Here is a 19,068-nt window from a genome sequence, read left to right on the forward strand (position 1 = left end):
TTCAAGTTGACTAAAATGACTGGTGGCTGAGGTTTTTTTAATAGCAGATATATTTTAGAAGGGACACATGTTTAAGAACTAGAAACATTTCTGTCATTAATTGCAGGCCATTAAGTACCAATTAATTTGAAAGAGTTTGGAAGAACAAATATTACCTTGGAAAGCTTCTGATATTGTTTTTAACTTAAAGTATTGATTTCAATTCTTGAAGCCAAGGATTTGTGTAATTCACTCATATATGTGGCATGCCCTATACATTGCACTAGTATATAATCCTGTTCAAATGGTAGACCCATTTGTCTTCTGTGCCTTTCAGGTAGACCATTAGTGTTTTCTAATACAAAAAAAAAAGAAAGAAAGATATGTGGTGTCTTTTATCTTAGATAAAGGAAAATGGTAAAGAGAGGAAAAAAAATTAAGTGGGAAAGAAAAAAGTGTGCGTCATACTGTAACATTGTATGCCAGGACTAAAAACGGCTTCCGTAAGATGACTTCTTGAAAGATGTGTATGTCATAAATAGAAACAAAAGAGCAGATCTGTTCAGGGTTAGGATTGCCATATTTCCAGTTCCAAAAAAGAGGAGACTGGCCAGGGGGACATCTCACTCCCAACCTACAGCCCCCTGGCCCTGCTGTTGCCACTCAGTGTCAACCCACAGTCCCTTGCTGCAGCCCCCTGTCCCTGCTGCTGCCCCTCATGTAGACCCCAGGAGCTGCCAGTGCCTTTCACTTCCTACCCACAGTTTCCATACCCACTGGCCAAGCTGTTGCCCCTCACTCCTGATCCGTAGCACCCTGGCACTGCTGGTGCCTTGTGCTCCTGGCCCACAGCCTCCGCCTCCTACTCCCCCAGTGCCCCTCATTTCCCACCCACAGCCCCCACAGCCCTGCCAGTGCCCCTCACTCCTGACCCGCTGCCCATCTGCTCCCCCCCCAGCTCTGCTGGAGGGGGCCTCCAGGTGCCCCCATCCTGATTGGGCCGGAACCTGGCAGCTGTGGTGGTTCCAGGTCATGCAGGTGGTGGCAGAGTTAGTCTGGCCCTGATGCAAGCTGGAGGGAGGAGGAGACGCCTGTAGCACCCTCCACTCCAGGCTGGGGCTCCTGCACTGCACCAAGTGGCCTGGTTACAGCACGCCCTCCCCCACCCAGACAGCATCTCCCAGGTGTCCTGCCCCTACAAGCATGGGCACCAGCCCCTGGTGCCACTAGCCCAGCCATGCAGCTCTCTGCTGCCCCCGAAGGACCCTGCTGCCTCCTTTCCCCACTAAAGAGTCAGGGATATTTCCTCTGACCCTGTGCCCTAACAGCCTTCATGTCTAGATGCCATCTCCCAGTGCTGGCAGGCGCCTGCTCCCCCTAACATACCAATCCCCTCCAACCCCCCAGCAGTCCTGAAGTCCTGGCCCTCCAGCCTCCACTCCCCATAGACTTATCTGTATCTACTTGTAGAGCCTGTTCCCACCCCCCTGCCTGGCTACATGCTGGCCACAGGCACACCTGGTGACCCTGCCTCCAATCACCCTCCCCCTGCTCCCTCCTGTGGAGCAGAGCAAAATCCTGGAAACTTGATCATACTTAAAAAAATCCAACCTGGACAGAGACTGGAGGAACCAAAAAGAGGACATGTCTGGAAAAACCTGGACATATGATAACCCCATTCAGGGTGAAAGTGGCTGCACAACTTTCAATCATGTTGATCCAGTACTTTGAGCTGGAATATGTTCTGTGCAAATGAATGGAGGAAAAGAGCAGAAGTCTTAAAGGCAAGCAGAGTCTCCAGGAGGAAGAGGAAAAGGGAGGACCAAATGTGACCAAGATGGATGCTTTGCCAGCAGTGTGAGATTATCTTTTGCTGGTCCCATGGAGCTACTGAGGAAGCACCTATATGAAATTTATGGAAAGGACAGCATATTAATTGTGTTCTGTACAATCCAGTTTTTCAGCTTCATTAACCCAGTGCAGTCTTCCAATGACGTTTATAGGAGTTTCCATTTAGTTTCTTTTTCATGCTTATAAGTACATTGTTTCTGTTCATTATAACATCATTGGTGTATATTTGAAATTCATCAGTATAATTTAGGCAGTAGAAATCTAGATTAGCATTCTGTGTCTGTAACTGGCAAATGTTTGTCAATTTTAGACTGGTTTTTTTTGTGTTTTTTTTGCCACCAGTCTCTCCCTATGCAAAAACCTATTATAGAAGTGTGACCAAAATTTAGGTCAGCCTTCCTGTTTGAAAACATTTCTAGTAACTAAGAGTAATCATCTGGAACCATGGGCGAATGTTTCTTCTTAATAGTTTGTGTCAGGAAAACTTCTTGTTAAAGCTCAACGTATTTGGCTGTCAAAGTTGCTGTTTATCCAAAAATCCCAATTCTAATGCAAATTTGGGTATACATTTTTTGTAGTTATCCTTTGAACATAAGAATGCCAGCTGAGATCAGTTTGTTTGCCCATTGATATAATCATGCTATCACCTTTCTAACTCATTTTATTTGGCTTCCATTTGCCATTGCATCCTACTCAAGCTGCTTCTTCTCTTCAAGGCTCTGTATTATTCTATTATTCCTCTTATTCATTTGCCCTTACTTTTTTTCTCACCTCTCGTCTTTCCTGCCCTGCTAGTGATGCCCACCATGACATCCTGTTTGTCTGCTACATCTGTGCTTGTATTTCAAGCACCTTTGTATACATATAGAGCTGGGCTTCAAGAGGCATGCTCTTTCTACATTCATATCTCTCCTCAAGTCTCATTTCTGCTATGACTACCAAAAACTCGCCAGTAATATTAATAAAGGAGCAATTGCATATAGCATATTTATGCCATAGTTGTAATGTTAATAATAGTCATGGAGCTATCAAGATATATTTTATCTTGCACTTCTGACTATTACTCTTAGGGCCCGTCTACACATGCAAGTAAAGGTGCCATGGGATCTAATGCATGATCCATGCAATCGCATCTCCTGCCATGCTACACATGCTAGCAGAAGGATGATTGTGGGATTGGACATTAGATCCCATCTTGCCTTATTGTTGGTGCAGAGGCGGCCCGATCCCAAGCTCTCCCTGTACCAGCAAAAAGCAAGATCCTGCATCTAGGACCTCCTCCCCCTTAGTGGTGAGGGGCTCCCAGCTCTGTGAGCCCCATGCACCCCTGTGGCTGGGAGATACAGCTGCTGTGATCTCCCAGCCCCAGGGGATAAATGAAACCTCTGGGGCTGGAAGATTACAGCTGCTGTGGTCTTCCAATCCCAAGGGTGTCATGCACTCCTGAGGCTGGAAGACCACAGCAGCTGTGATCTCCCAGCCCTGGGGTTTCATGCATTCCTGAGGGCTGGGAGACTACAGTGAATGCCATCCTCCAGCCTCAGGGTGTGTGAAACCAGGACGCACAGTGCCAGGACCCAGAGACCACATATTCTGGATCCTGGCAGCTATGGGGTGCTGCTGAAACTCAGAGTCAGCAGCTACTGAGGCTGAGAGTCCCTCAGCTGCAGGACTACCGGCCCTGGCTGGGTATGATGCCCCTGTGTGGTTGGGAGGCCTGTCAGATGACATGACTTAGCCACAGGGGACACCCTGTTACCCATGCAAATTAAAGCTGCATAGCAACCAGCTATAAAGTTAGTACATAGTTTTGAGATCTATCTTGGTAGCTGGTTGGAGCTTTTTATGGCATGATGGGTACTTTAGAGGTACACATTTTCAAAGTGGTTTCAAGGTAATTGTAGACTCAACCAGTTAATTGCAGAATACCTGTAATGTGTAGAGGGGGGAGTAGTGTTATTCCAACAGTAAGCTCTGTTCTATTTTAGATCCTAAGGGATGCATCTAATAGTTTACAAAATACTATAATACCATTCTTTTTTTGATTTACTATCTATATTTTATTGTAATGCCATATTGTTTAGTCTGGTATATGGCAACTGAGCTGCTGCATGTTTTTTTGCTAAAGCATTTATTCTGCCTTTACTTTCAGTTTAATAAGATTAGAGGGCACTTAAAGAAATGGGTGAGTTGCAATACCTGGCGTTATCAGTCACATGTCACACGTGCATTTTTGCTAGGCAACTCCTTGCAAGATGACACTTTTGCTCATATCTTGTTTGACATCTCAAAATTTAGTTTTTCATGTGTCAAGACAAGAAGGCTTGGGTGTGGAGTCATTGTAATAATTTTATCTGGTTAAATCAACATTTTCCCTCTTTGCAATCTTAGTGGCTTTTCTAGGCTACCATGAATTCTGATTGTAAATGCAATGAATCTTGAGGGAATGATGCATTCTTCCTCGCATAGACCTGTTAAGCAACATACATCCTTTCTGGGGTATGCACAAGGGGAAAAAGAATAGGATTGTTTACACTTACATTTGATTTTTTTACTGCAACTTTTTCCATATTGCAATATGTGTACAAACGAGTCCAACTACACCTGATGCTCCTTTTACTCCAATTAAAACAAAAACAGAAAACGCCTCTAATGTGCAACTCTTTTTGGTTGCTGAACAAGGCCCCAAATGTCTTTTTGTCAGTTATTGAAACTAATATAACTTAAATGTATCAGTCTTATGACTTGTTTTTCATAGGACTGTGCTGTCAACAAGGAGTCCAACTGTTTTCCCCTGGGCTTCCAAGCGAAATCCAATATTAAAAATTCAGCTTTCTCTATACTCTAACATGCATTGTTGCTTAATCTTAATTTTAACAGACTTGGGGAATTTTGTTGTTAGATTCTTAGAGCATAGCCAGCTGATACTGTATATTGATATTGCTGAACAGTACTGGCTTTTTGCAGTCCCAGATATTACCACTGATAAATAGCTGTATATTTGCACAATTGTTTTGAGTTACCTCGAATCATTGATATGAATCCAAAATATTTATTAGCTAATAGCTATATTATGTAGTAATATGACTCTCCTGCATTCCTTTGTGCTAATAAAAATAACTCTGTTTAAATTGTCCATATAAGCCATACGTTAGCCGAATAAATGTCTTAGATTTCTAACACACATTTTAATAAATATTTTCCATGAATATTTTAACCCCCCTGATTTTAGAGGGGAGGGGGAAGAGAACTCCTCCAAATTTCCCTTCATTGTTATAATTATCAGGGGATTAATTCAGGATTCCTGTTTCTAGACTATTGACTTTTGGTAGGTACAATATTTGGATGACAAGATCTAGTGATGCTAACATAGAATTGGTCACATTTCAACCACTTTGGCTCGAAGGCTTGAACCCTCTTCCTTACAAGGAAGTGGGCTGGAAATTGTATGGCACATGAGAAGGTAAAAGAGAAGATTAGTTAGCTTAGCTGAAAAAGGACAAAAGAAGCTACTGCTTCTCTTTTATATAGGATCAAGTGAGAGGGGAGTGCCTGGCTAGAAGAGAAGAGAGTGCTTCCTGATTTACATTCATAGGTTGGAGATCCACACAAATCATTAGTCCCAACCCTTTCACTGCCTGACTGGATCCAGAGAGGGAATGTTTCATCATGCTCCTATTGATCTGGATGAACAAGGTGGCAGTACTAGCAGCATACTAACTTGCTGCCATGATTGCCAGTGCTTTGTGGTCAGTCTGAAGTAAATAAACTAGCAAATATTAATGTTGCTTTGAGTATCACTGCCTATTTTTACTATAAATTTTAGTCCCCCTGGACTGCTGTTTTCATCTACTCCTTGTCTTTTATATACTTTTATTGTAGAGAAAATGAATGTAACAATATGGCTATGGAAAAGAGGGCATCTGGTGTAGTTAAATTTTCTGCCATCAACTAGCCATCAAATACACACACACATGCATGCACACACATTTTGGCAGGTTGGTTTCAATTCATGCTGAGCATTTTAATGCATCTAAGAAAATGAGTTACGTGATAAGGGGGGACAAAAAAGTCTTATTTTTCTGTAGTTTCCATACAAATCATTCACACTGAATAACATGCCCATATGCAAGAGAAAATACCACTCTCTGCTCCCACTTAGTCTTGATTTTTTTGAAAAATGGATGTAGTGAAATGGAAGCCAAACATTTTCAGGCTGTTTGTCATTAGGGCATAGACACAATTCAAGTATTGGAAAGTTTTGTACCATTTGTTTTCAGAATTGGTAACTATTTAAGAATACCATGTTGGGGAAAGCTGCATTTTTCATGAAGTGAGTGTGAGTTTGGGAACAAAGTTTTGCATTCCTCTCCTGGCTGTGTCACTGTTTTGTTTGTGACATTTTACTTAATTAAAACATTTTTCATTCTTTCCTTCACCCTCTATAACATTGGGTTAATAATACTGGTTTATTCTGAGAGTTAGATAGTCAATTGACCATTTTTGTAAGCTGTTTTTATAAATAGAAGGATTGGCATACAATGTTATGTTACAGTGGGCTTTATCCTGCAGTCATTTCTCAAGTAAATCCCTGACTCACTTTCCTGGAAGTTTTGCTTGAATTATATATTCATCATAGATTTTCATCATAGTATCAATTCATTAAAACTATCATTTCTCTGCATTTGTTTTATATTCAGAATAAGTCTGTTCCAGTAAGCTTTCTAACAGTGGTTAGAGAAAGAGGAGGTTTCGGCAGATGCACAGTATTAAAAATAGGACTTTTGTTCTCCATTAAACCATTTCTTGATGTTTCCCAACAGGTTATCATATAAACACTTGTTAATCCCAGGGCTCTGACAAGCAAGGCCTGCTGAATTAGGCCAACCACTGCTACAAATAGCTAGTGCACATGAAACAGTAATCATTGCTTTCCAGTCTATTATTAGATTAACTTCATAGGGATTGCTTTTTTCTCCTGTGAGTTGATGCATAAATGACATGCTTTACCCTCCAATAAATCTAACAGCAGAGTGGCTATGACATGATGTTCATACCCCTCAGTCCCATGACAGATTATTTTTGATTGCTGCAGAAGTTTACAGCAGCTTGAAACCATTAGAATTTAAAGGCATCACTGAATTTTTACAGCATACCTGACTCAGACGCAACACTGCTGGTACCAAGCTAAGTTTGTTAGTGTATTGGTTCCATGTTGTGATTATCAGTCACGGTGAGTCTTGTTTAGTGGTACAGATGCCCAGATGTCACTTTGAGGAGGTAAACAGTCATATGACATTGCACCTCTGCAATCTGTCTTTGGAGAATGTGCATTTTTGAGTAATGATCTTGTCTTTGGAGGCTTCCATCTTGGGACAGGACTCAGTGTAAAACACCTGTGGGAACCACATCATATTCACACAATATCTCTTGTACAGGTGATCAAATGAAAACACATCTATGTCATTCATTAGCATCTCCAGAGATTTTAAAATGTTGATTGTCACTTTCCCCACTCAGTTTGTACGTGTACAATTAAAAGTTGTATTTTAGTAGATGAAATTCAGTTTTATTAACATATAAGTGCTTTTAACAGTGTGTTTTTTTTCCAGATTTAAGAACTTTGTTTTTTCCTGATGAAACCCAGATAAAGTTTGCAAAGCTCAAGACTCTTCAAATCCAAGGTGTTTACTACTATTTATATTTCATGTGAATGACTGATTATATTTGGCTTTAGTTTTAAACTGTTTGCCTGTTGTTTTGTGCAGTGTGTAGAACTTGCTGATTTAACTTTAAGAAACTGGCAGTTTTCAGACTGAGAACCAAATGAATAGGAATACACATGCTATTTGTCTGTCTGCCCATCTCTCTTTCAATCTAGCAGTTTTTGTGGGTCTGTATATACACAAGGTGAGTACAGCTGTTCACTACACCTGGTCTACAGCCATGCAGCTTGCATTAAACCACATGACTGTAGACCAGGAGCAGCTTCTATAGGTGTTCACTGGTATGTTGGAAACCACATGAGGAACCCAGTGTAAGTAAATCTGTGTGGTGCTCGGGTGGGGGTGAGGGGGGCGGAGGGTCAGAATTGGCGGGTGCTAGCAGATCGGGGGTGGCGGGTTGCTAGGATTAGATGGGGCTGGTAGGTCTTTTGGGGGTGTTGTCCATCTTGAGGTGGGAGAGTTGGTGAGCTAAAAATAGTTCAGCCAGGGTTGAAGTGGGTAGGAAGAGCACAGCCCCAGGGCTTGGGGTAAGTGACTGGGCTTTCCCAGCCCAGGCTGTGCTCTGTACATATACAGGCATTTGATACATCAGGTTACCCAGTTCCCAAACTAAGTTAGTTCACTTGATGAGATAAACTAATTTAAATCAGGCCCACCAGTTTTTGCTTCTTTTAATCCTTTGAATGACTGCATAGGTATCAACATATCTGTAGTTAGGTTGATCTAAATGTAATGGCTGTTTGTACCCACATGTATCTTTGGGTGTCTCTGTTTATCAAGAGAATATTAAATAAATCTCCAAAAATGATATGATTTCATTAATTGTGTTCATGCTAACATCTCCAGGTTCCTAAATAGAACAAATTAAGTGAGTTCACTTGTATTCCCAACTTTCATTGACTAAAATTATTTGGATGGTCTCACCATTCATACTTGAAGGTGTACTGCAGTAATGTGTAGTATGATTTCTATTAGAAAGTTAGCCCTAAAGCAAATTTAATTCATTTCAAAAGTGATTATATTTTTATTAGTATACTTCCTTAGTATTATGTGCAAAATGTAAGCCATTGGGTCATGCATGTGACATCCTCCAATGAAAACAAAATATTTTTTACAATTATGTTATACCTTTTTCATTCATACACATTAAATTTTGACATAAAACCAATCAGAGATGTATGTAGTTCTCTATTATAGACAGCAAGGAATCAGGCAAGCTGGTAAGTTGTTTATAAGATTGAGCCCTCCACTTTGTGATTATTCCAATCACAGCTATAGTTTTACTGAATATTTATCAATGTCACAATCTGTACACTTGTTAAAATGCTTGTTGTTTTTTGCTTAATAGAGATTAAAGAAATAGAATTAGCTTTTATACTGAGTTCTAAAGTTCTGTCATTTAATTGAGCAGTTCTGAATGTATAATATGGTTTCTGGAGACACCAAACAGAATGATTTCGCATAAGTACTAATATAGTTGGGCCCAAAAGGATGAATTTTATAAATGAATACTATACAAAATGAAAGAAAATTGAGGAAATTGTCAACTCCTTCAGTTCAGTTTGTGAACAAAGAGGTTAACTTAATCAAGAGAATTATGTCATAGATTATTTAGGTGAAACATGGACAAATCTCTTGAAATGTTTTTTTATTTTCTTTAACTTAATTGAAATTGAATTGTATTTAAATTAGAAAACGTCTTTATTTTTATTTTATAAAAAACAATTTTAAATTGTCAAAGTGTGCTTATACTTCAAAATGTTTAGGCAGATACAGTAAAATGCATGCAAATTTCATCCCCAAAATGACATGCAGTTAACTCTTTATTCCATGAAGTTGTTAATTGTGAGGAAACATTGGTTCTTAAAACTAAAATCCTGAGCACATACCTGCCCTATCCAGGATGTCTGCATTCCTGTAACAATAGTGTCTACATATCCAAGCTTGCTAGCCTGGATACTTGTAGCTGTGTAGCTATTACATCACAAAGGCCACCATGAACTTCCATCCAGCTATTTATTCTGTTTCAGAGGCAGCTGGACTGTTTGCAGGTACCGGAACTAGCTGTCCTAAAATGCACTAGAGTATATTTACACTACACTGCAGTCATGGCATTTACCTAGGAACAGTGGTTCTATTAGTACTGGATGCTGCAACACATTTTTCCTCTTTATGGATGCTTCTTTATTTCTTCCCTTACCTGTACCAGTTTTGTGGGTTTTTTTTTCAATTCTTAAATCAGAGTTGAAAACATTATTAGGGATAGTATCACAAAACCTTGGCTAGATAACATAAAAAGTGTTGTCAGTTCATAGAACTATATCATTTTAGAGTCATTTTTCTTTTGAGCTGAAAGATTCAAAGCATAAGAAGGAAACTAAAGGATAATCCAATCTTTATATCCCAGATATAGCCTGTTAACATGTGGAGTAAATCTTCACTGTACCTGTAATGTAACATTTTCCTCATGCTACAGTATAATACCTTAAGTAATACCAGAGCAACTTTCTAATCACTTCAAAGAAACCAAAACTACATTTATGCTGAATCCATTTATTATTTGTAAAACTAGCTAAAAATAGCTAGTTTTAGCTTTGTGTATATTGGCTATATTAACTAATAAGTTTAGTAGAATGTGTATTACCAAATACAAGGAACATTTCTCATAACTCATGTAGGCTTGTTAGAACTGTTAACTTTCACAGCATTTGCTGGAACAGATCTAGAAATTGTGGACGTATGGTTTAAATCAAGGTTGAGTTCAGCATTTGGTTGGAGTTTTCTCTGTATTTCTATCATCTCATAATTCCCTTCATAGAAAAGAAAGAATAAGTTGCATCTTTGAGAAGGAAAAAAAAGGTAATTGAAACCATGTAATAAAAGGGTAATTTAGCAAAACTATTAGTTTTTAGGTTTTCTTTAAAACTATTTTAAGTCTATTATTTTTAAAATTACTTTTATATCCAAATAGCTGTAAAACTGTGCTGGGTGTCAGCACATTGCATCTTTATACACATTTTAATTCTCATTTTCCTAAGTATGAATTGTAAAATCTATATAAATTGGAAACTAAAATTAATTGGATAAACTCCAATTGAATGTTTTTATGTTTTTGTTTGCATTTTAAAAAGTATATTGTAAACTTTTCTAAACTTTTCACAACAAGCAGTGATACTTTACCTCAGTGAGGTGTAGTCAGTGTTATGTAGTACTGCTATAGGGGGAATAGAGAACATTAATCAGTTTTAAGATTTACTATGTTTATTTAATATAACTTTTAGCATCTGTAGCTAAATTATATTTTTGCCTTGTATGGAACCTCTCAGGTTGATAAAATTGTCAGACCTTACAGGTTGTAGAAGTTGAGTGGAATTCGTATCACAAGACCATTTTCAGTTCACGCAGTATTTCAGGTTCCTCATCTGTCAAAATATCACATTTCTAAAAAAATTCTAAATACATTTGAGACTACATACATGGTGACTAAATTAGTTGTTCTGACTTTTAGGTGTTAGAAATGCCTAATTTTAAGTCAGCTGATTTGGGGGATTTTGGCTTTCTAACAATTTGTAGTCTTTGGACGCCTATACATGAGCAGTGAGACTGCTCTGATGCGCTGTAATTACAGTGCATCAGAGTAGACTTAATTAAGTCTGCTGGAGTGTGGTAATTACTTCATTCCAGCAGACTCCAGTGTGTCATGTATCAGCGTCCCCATACTTAAAAATGGTGGCGGGGCTGCTTTAACTAAAGCTCATTCAGTGAGCTTTAGTTAAAGTGCCCCACTGCCATTTTTAAGCATGGGACTGCCGATACATGAGACCCTCTAGGCAATTTAATTCGAGCTCTTGGAGCCACTGTAATTAAAGTACCGCCCCCCCCAAGCATGTATATAAATGCCCTTTGAGTTAATTATTTACAATAAATTGAGAATTTGTTTCATTGAGAGGGACCTTCTGATTTTATTCAGCATTTTAAATAGAAATGTACAGTGAGAAGGACTAAGATGTTGTAGCTCCTTTATTTGAGGTTTTTAAATACAAGTTAGACAAATGTCAGTTAGGGATGGTCACGGTATAGTTGATTCTGACTGAGTGTAAGGAGTTAAAGTAGATGATCTCTTGAAGTGTTTTTTCTCTCTGCTTCTCTATGATTTTTTAACTTCCTACTATAACCATGTAAGGAAATAATTACAGCTGTAACTTAATTAACATCTAAGGTCACAGTTAAGTAAAGCACTTAAGCTCTTTCTCACCTTTAAGCACATTACTTGTCCCATTGACTGTCATTGAAATTATTTGCTTGATTAAAGATCAGTGTGTGTTTAAGACTCCTACAATATGCCATAGGAAGAGAGGAGAAGAGATGCAGGCACTGTCAATGCCTTGCAACCCTACAGTGACAAGGAATTCATTAGGTAGAATATGCTCAAATTATCAAGATGGCTGCAAAACTTAACTTTTGAAACTTTGAACTCCAAATTCCAGTTTGGGTGTCCAAATGCAGAATTGCTGCCCTTACTTTGGTGCCATTTTTGATAATTAAAAACACAGTGTAACAAGTATTTTAGTGGCATTTGTGGGGACTGATAAAATTGGATTTTTCCTGCCTATGGTTGCCTGAAATGTCCTGATCATATCGCATGTATAGACAGAAAATACGCTGTATACATTACTGTCCAAAAGAATATTAGAGTTATCTTTTATTAAACACATCTGGGATTTTGCAAACATCTGAAAACAGCATTATATAGTAAACGATCAGCCATAAATACAACAAATAAGCAACAAAGTAAATGGGCTGTAAGAATTTGTTATGGTAGATGAATTGTTTTCTTTCTCAACGTTTTTCTTTTATGACTTAAAGGAATCCCTCTGGCTCAGCATTACACCCAACTGCTTACCTAAGGACTGGAAAATGCAGTATATTTAAAGCAAGTAGATTGGACTATTGCCCTGTTGAAGGATTTTAACCTTTTGAATTTAAATGTGAATAGTGGGAGGTTCATTTGACACACATTCCCCTACAGAAAATTTTCTGCTTGTACAAATCCATTCCATTTTTAATATTTAACTGAAATCCCAATGCCTTCAGATATTAAAGCAGTTAAAGCAAAATCTTTTTTTTAGTTTCTTTCCATAACGTTGTGAATGCTTGTACAAGTGCATCCACATGCATGCACACAAAATAATAGAATATTAGGGTTGAAGGGGACATCAGGAGTTCATCTATTCCAAACCCCTGCTCAAAGAAGGACCATCCCCAGCTGGATTATTCTAGTCAGGGTTTTGTTGAGCCGGGCCTTAAAAACTTCCAAGGATGGAGGTTCCACAACCTCTCTAGGTAACCCATTCCAGTGTTTCACCACCCTCCTAGTGAGAGTTTTTCCTAATATCCAACCTAAGCCTCTCTTGCTGCAACTTGAAACCTCTCTCTCTCTCTCTCTCTGTCTCTGTCTCTCTCTGTCTTCCCCCCTCCCCCCCCTTTCCATCAATGCAGTATTGACAGAGCTTTTCTATTTGCTATCAGTTATAAATGCTGGGATTACCTGGGCGATTGTTTTCTCAGAAAGCCATAATGTAATCTCAGACCTAATACTCTGACAACCATGCACTAATTAAAACTGCAATTATATTTTTGCTCAAACAAAACGACTTAATAAACATTATCACAAACTGTTTACCCTTCCCAAAAACAATTTATGCTCACTAATACAATTTCCCATTAAAACTGCTGCCAGGTAAATTAAAAACTCTTGAAATAGTAAGTAAGTGGGAAATTAATTCAACAGTTTAATCTAGAGCTAATAACAGTTGCAAGCTCAGAAAAAGATTGCTACAGCGGGGAGTTAATTAACAGCTTATTCCCATTTGATAAAAGTAATCCACTCTAATTCCAGTGTAATTTACCTCAATGTAATATAAAACCACAAGCTGCTTCTGGTGCTGGTAATTATTAGCCTTGTCCTGTGGCCACATTGACAATAAAAGTCAGCAGTATCTTAATAATAAGAGGCAGTCTGCTAAATGCCCACAATTAAAGATGTAATATGAAATCTTCAAACTGCGACAACTATGCACGTTGTTATACAGTCATGAGTTGCAATTTAGTTGGAGAGAAGCACATTTAGTTGCAGCATCTGAATCTACTAAACAGGTGTGCATTTTTGTAAAGTAAGCTTATTGTATTATTGTAATAGAATTCAAACTTCTTTTTTGTAAATGCTTGGGTGAGATGGAACAGCAATTACAAAGAGAAAGTGTCTTTGATATTGTGAGAGCAACTTCTGAAATTAGTAAGCTAGCATGGCAGGGAAGTAACTTTGCTCTATTAACATACAAATAAAATACAAAGCTTGGATTCTCTGAAAAATCATGTAGTAACAGGAGTTTTAAGTTCATTGACTGCAATTATCAACAGGATGTGTCATGTACTCGGCTGCATAAGGAATGTACAAATGACTTGGTGTTGGTTTTACATTTTTGCTTTCTTGATGCTAAAACAAAAACAAATATATTTACATTCCCTTAATACTGGATAGTGTGTAGTCCCAGAAGAGATGCATTCAGATTTGCCCTTGCACAATCGTGCCAGTATCTTAGCAGATAACTAATTCCCTTTTTCTTCACCCTAAGTTCTTTTACCTTTTCTTTTTTTTCTGAATGCCTATCAATTCCACTGCTTAGCTTCTTTGCATTATGTGTTCTTAGCCCTTTTTCTACAAGCACTGAACTTCTAGGGAATTGTCATATTAAAGGCAAGTAGCTCAACTATGATAGATTTCATCAAATTGTATAAAAGTAATTTAAAAGGGCATTTTGCTTATTGTGCCATATCACTACTGGCTGTGAAAGTAAGTAATGTATGGTATTGTTCTACCCTATTACATGTTAACAAGGGTTAAGTGGTTTTTATTTCCCAGGATCACCTATAACATTTGTTTACAACAGGAATGCACTTGAGTAGGCTCCTCCTGGGCCTTTAATGGATTTCTCAGAAATAAAAAGTCTGTTGGGAGGTGCTCTGTCACAGCAGAGACAAACACACTCAAGTAAGGCCATAATTATACCTATTTATTAATGTAGAGAAAATGGATGAGCTTTTAAGACACAGAATAGGAGAATATAAAAATAAAGCACAGGTTTCCAATACAGTCTGCAGATACAACACCTATTAAAGTTGGTAACAAAGATGATTGCAACCATGATAATGATGATTCCATTGCAGACTCTTCACTGTTAATAGGAATATTCCTTATTTTTCTTTTCTTTTTTCAAATGTTTGTAGTTATTTGTGGGAAAAAGTGATTCATTGTAGAGGTAGGTGAGTATTTAAGGTTTTCTCTGGTTTAAAATAATCCCCAATTTTTGGATTTAAAAAAGTAACCAAAATTTAGGGGTGCATTGATAGAGATTTTTGGGGTAGATACCAATAGCCAATATTTAAGGAGGCATATCAAGCCGATACCAATCTGATTTCCAATACACTTGCCTCCAGCTGGTAAATCTGTTGTGGTGGAAGGGGGGGGGGGAAGGGAAGGGGTGTGGGAAGGAAGATCAGTGCCCCTACAATGAGGGAGTGGGCAGGGGCAGGCACTGCAGCTCCTGGGAGGCGGCTCCTGCTGCTGCTTGCAACTCAGGAGGGCATGCAGAAGGGGGCGTGTGCCCCCCAGATGCATGGGGTGGGGTGGGGTGGGCTGCAGCTGGGGCTGTGAAGGGCTCTTCTTGGCGGGGGCTGGGCTCGGAGCAGGCACTGGCGGTGCTGGGTGGATGCTGCATCCACCCCAAATTTCTCTGCTGCTCCACTCCCAGCACTGCTACTGCCAGACACTTGGCACAGCTCTGTCTTTTCCACCATGTGGATGGAGGCAGGGCATTGAGCTGGAGCTGCTCTGGGAGTGGAGAGGCAGTGAAATTTGGGGTGGATGCAGCATCCTCCCAGAGCCACTGGCACCTTCCTCTAGCCCAGCCCCCACTGAGAGGAGACTCACTCAGCCCTGGCTGCGGCCCGCCATGCCCCACGCAGATCCGGGGGGCACATGTTCCCCCATGCCCTTCTGGGGTGCAAGCAGTGGTGGGAACTGCCTCCTCTGCCCCACAAGCCGCGGCTCTGCTCCACCCTGCCTTGCCTGGGCAGCCCGTGCCTCTGCCCCCTCCCTCACCACAGGGGGCGTTGATCTGCCCCCCCATGCCTCTTCCTTCCCCCCTCCCTTTCCACCACACCGGACTGACCAGCTGGAGGCAGCTCTCCATGCTGCCAGCTGTGGTTCTCACTGCCTGAGTGCTGCACTGTGGCTGCATGCAGCATTGGCATTTATAAGCCAAATTATTGGCCCCATCAGGCTGATATCTGATATAGCCAGTTTTCTTTATATCAGTACCGATCTGATATTGGACCAATGTATCGGTGCACCTCTACCCAAAATCTAAGATTTTCCATGATTAAAATGAAACACCACTAATATATAGAGAGATGCATAGTGGGGTTTCATTTTAATCATGGAAAAATGTGGATTTTGGGTTACTTTTTTTAATCCAAAAATTAGGGATTTTTTTTAAATCGGAGAAAATCAGGATCCTTGATTATGAAGTTTGCAAGGCAGAGATGTATTGGGAGTTCTGTGAGCACTGTCTGACATGTTTGGGGCCCTAATCCCACTCTTCACTGACCTGCCACATGTTTTCATACCATTCTCTGATGAAAAGTTTACCTAATTTATTTCATTGTTTATTTTTGGTCTGGCCCAGTAATCTGAAGAAAGAGACATAGGGATGTGCATTTGGATTATAGAAACAGGAATGCAGGAGTGGAAGGAGTTTGGATTAGTGGATCAGTTTTCTTGTAACTACAAGCAACACCTCATATGATTTTTATACTTTTGGAGTGGCTTACACCTTGAATTCCTTGATTCAGACTCTACTAATCCCTTAAAGATGATGTCAAGATTAAAGATAAGGCCAATTAATGCCAGCAGGATCTATACCCAGTCACTGCTGACAAAGGTCTGCATAATGGAGTACAAGTAAAGCTGCACATTTAAGGCTTCCACAAAGCTCAGCCATTTTATAAAGCATCTTCTCTTCTTTCCCAAACCACACCATTCATGATACACCCCTTTCAATTCTTATGTGTTACGTCCTTTCTCATAAATACACTTTGAAAAGCTTACTTAATTTATTGTTTTCCAGATTCAGACAGGATGTCAAAGATCATTCATTGAAATTCTCATTTAGTGCAGTTGGTAGGACGATAATGATTTTCCAGGCTTGGATGTTTCTTTTACTCCAAAGAAGAAAGGACAGACTTTAATTCCAAAACTCCTTGCCATCCTAATGAACATTTTTTGTTTAAGGCGTCTATTTAAGTCTTTTTGAATGGAATGAGGCAAGATAAAGGCAATTAACTAGTGCATAGTTTTGGAGCAGGATTTTAGTAGGTATGAGTGCATGAAATTATCATGTTTATATTTTTTTTTGAAAGCTTCTCACCATTGCTGTTAATATAGATCTGTGTCTCCACTGCAAACCATCATATCTCCTTTCATCCTCTTTTTTTGAGAGTTGTGGTAAGCACCTGTGTAGTAATGTTAGGTTTATACTTGATTAGCAGGGATCCTGTTTTTCTCTGAAAAGTCTGCAATTTTCAGAATTAAAAAAGTAACCCCTAATCCTCAAATCTACATTTTTATGCGAGGTAGTAGCATAGGGTAGTAGGTGGCAGCACTCTGTCTCCACCTGCCCACACACATGTACCCCCTAGGGCCTTCCCAAGCACCCCCAAGGGTACACATACCCCTGGTTTACAACCCCTGCTTTAAACTGAAGGTAGCAGGGTGGGTCATTCAAGTGCTGCTGCTGCTTGAGCTAGTAATTCAATGGAGAGTCAAGTTAGCACAACTCATGAATTGTAAATGTCACTCTGCTAACCCATTTGCTTTCTGCTGCTACTCAAATTCCTTTCAATAACGTCAGGACTTGTTTCACGGTTCATTTATGTTCACTGGCACTATACTAACTTGTGGAGTGACTATTTGCAATGAAGACCAACTACTGTAGTGAAGATCAACATCTAAATGAAAGAGTCTAGCTATTTGTTTTAATCACTTTCACATTCAGTTTGGGGTAACAGATTATAATAACCCAAACAATTAGTTTGATTTAAATGTAAATCATCTAAACCAGTAATACTCAACCAGGGTGCTTTGAGGGCCTTCCAAGGGTGCTGGAGGATGCCACACAGGCTGGGTACAGACATTTGGGGAGGTTAAGGGAAGGTTGGATCATGTGAAAATGGCCACTTCATCTAATTTAGTATGCCCAGCTGTGGATGTTACACTAATTAGATGGATCTAAGTGTGAATTTTACAGAAGTTCAGGATAGTTAGATTGGTTTAAAAATGGCCAACCCAATCTAAGTTAACCTTGCCTCTGAGGTACACCTAATTTAGATTGGGTTCACCATTTTTAGACTGGTCTAAACTGTCTTGAGCTTCTGTACAGTTCCAAGCATAGAGCCTGGGGCTGCACTTTCCCTCTTCACCTGGCACCGGGCTATTTTTACCCCCCTTACCCTTTTCCCTCCGCCCCAAATGAATGGCGTCCCCCCTGCATGGACCAGCCAGTTCCACCCCCCTCCCCTGACGAGCGCAAATCCCTGATCTTGCAAACTGCTCCTGGTGCCACTTTTATCAGCATTTGCTAGAAGCCAAGCAAGTAATTTGGAGTGGGATGAGGGGTGGGCAGGATGGGGTGGGAGTTGGTTTGCTGGGGTGTTGTTCATCTGTGGTTGGGGGAGGGGTTTCAGACCTATTGTGGTCTTTGAGTTCTTTGCAACAGAATAATTGCTGTAGTATTTTCTCTAGTCAAAATAACAAGTGAAAAGTAAGAGCTAACTTTTTTTCTTAGGGGTGTCTGGGTTGGTTGAGAACCACTGATGTAGTTCTATTTTTTAATTGCTAGAAACTTTTTAAAGTGACACCTTGGTATGTGCACTATTTTGCAAAAATCTCCAGCAATTTATATTAGTTTTTGCAGTGCTGTGTTTCTAATTAATACCTAGTTCCATAAAAATGAGGCACATGAATATAGATATTATATATGGAAACATTTAAATAAATACATAGTGATCTAAATACAAATAAGATCAAATTTTAGTAGATAATCTTTTAAGCCCTTTTCTTTGCCTGGAGATAAGAGACTTGCTGTGCATTTGTTTGTCTTTGGTGAGGTGGGGGATTAGAAAGACTGCTATCTCCATGACATGTTCCTTCTTTACTTTCAACACTGTGGAAGGTCTTGTGAGGACTTGGGATCAGTGGGGTGAAGGAACCAGCCAGCTACTGTAGAATCTATCAAAGTCACGGTGAAAACTTGCATAAATTATCTGCATTCTGTATCCAATTAAAAGGATTTTCGGAGGCCATAGCAGGGTGGTTCCAGGAAGCAGATTTTCCAGGGCATGATGATAACTAAAATTTGTAGTGTCAGGGATTGTCACAAATGTGTATCCGGGC

General features: G+C 39.6%; 1 protein-coding gene across 1 annotated transcript in view; it reads left to right on the forward strand.

Annotated features, from left to right (window-relative positions):
• DACH2 (dachshund family transcription factor 2) overlaps window positions 1-19,068 on the forward strand; it is a 270,530-nt gene that overhangs the window by 24,755 nt on the left and 226,707 nt on the right. The window contains exon 3 of the mRNA XM_025209965.1: window positions 7,443-7,514. Within this exon, the coding sequence (XP_025065750.1) occupies window positions 7,443-7,514 (72 nt within the window). The remainder of the gene's footprint in view (window positions 1-7,442; window positions 7,515-19,068) is intronic.

This window comes from Alligator sinensis, unplaced genomic scaffold (genome assembly GCF_000455745.1).
Source record: "Alligator sinensis unplaced genomic scaffold, ASM45574v1 scaffold242_1, whole genome shotgun sequence".
Classification (NCBI taxonomy): domain Eukaryota; kingdom Metazoa; phylum Chordata; order Crocodylia; family Alligatoridae; genus Alligator; species Alligator sinensis.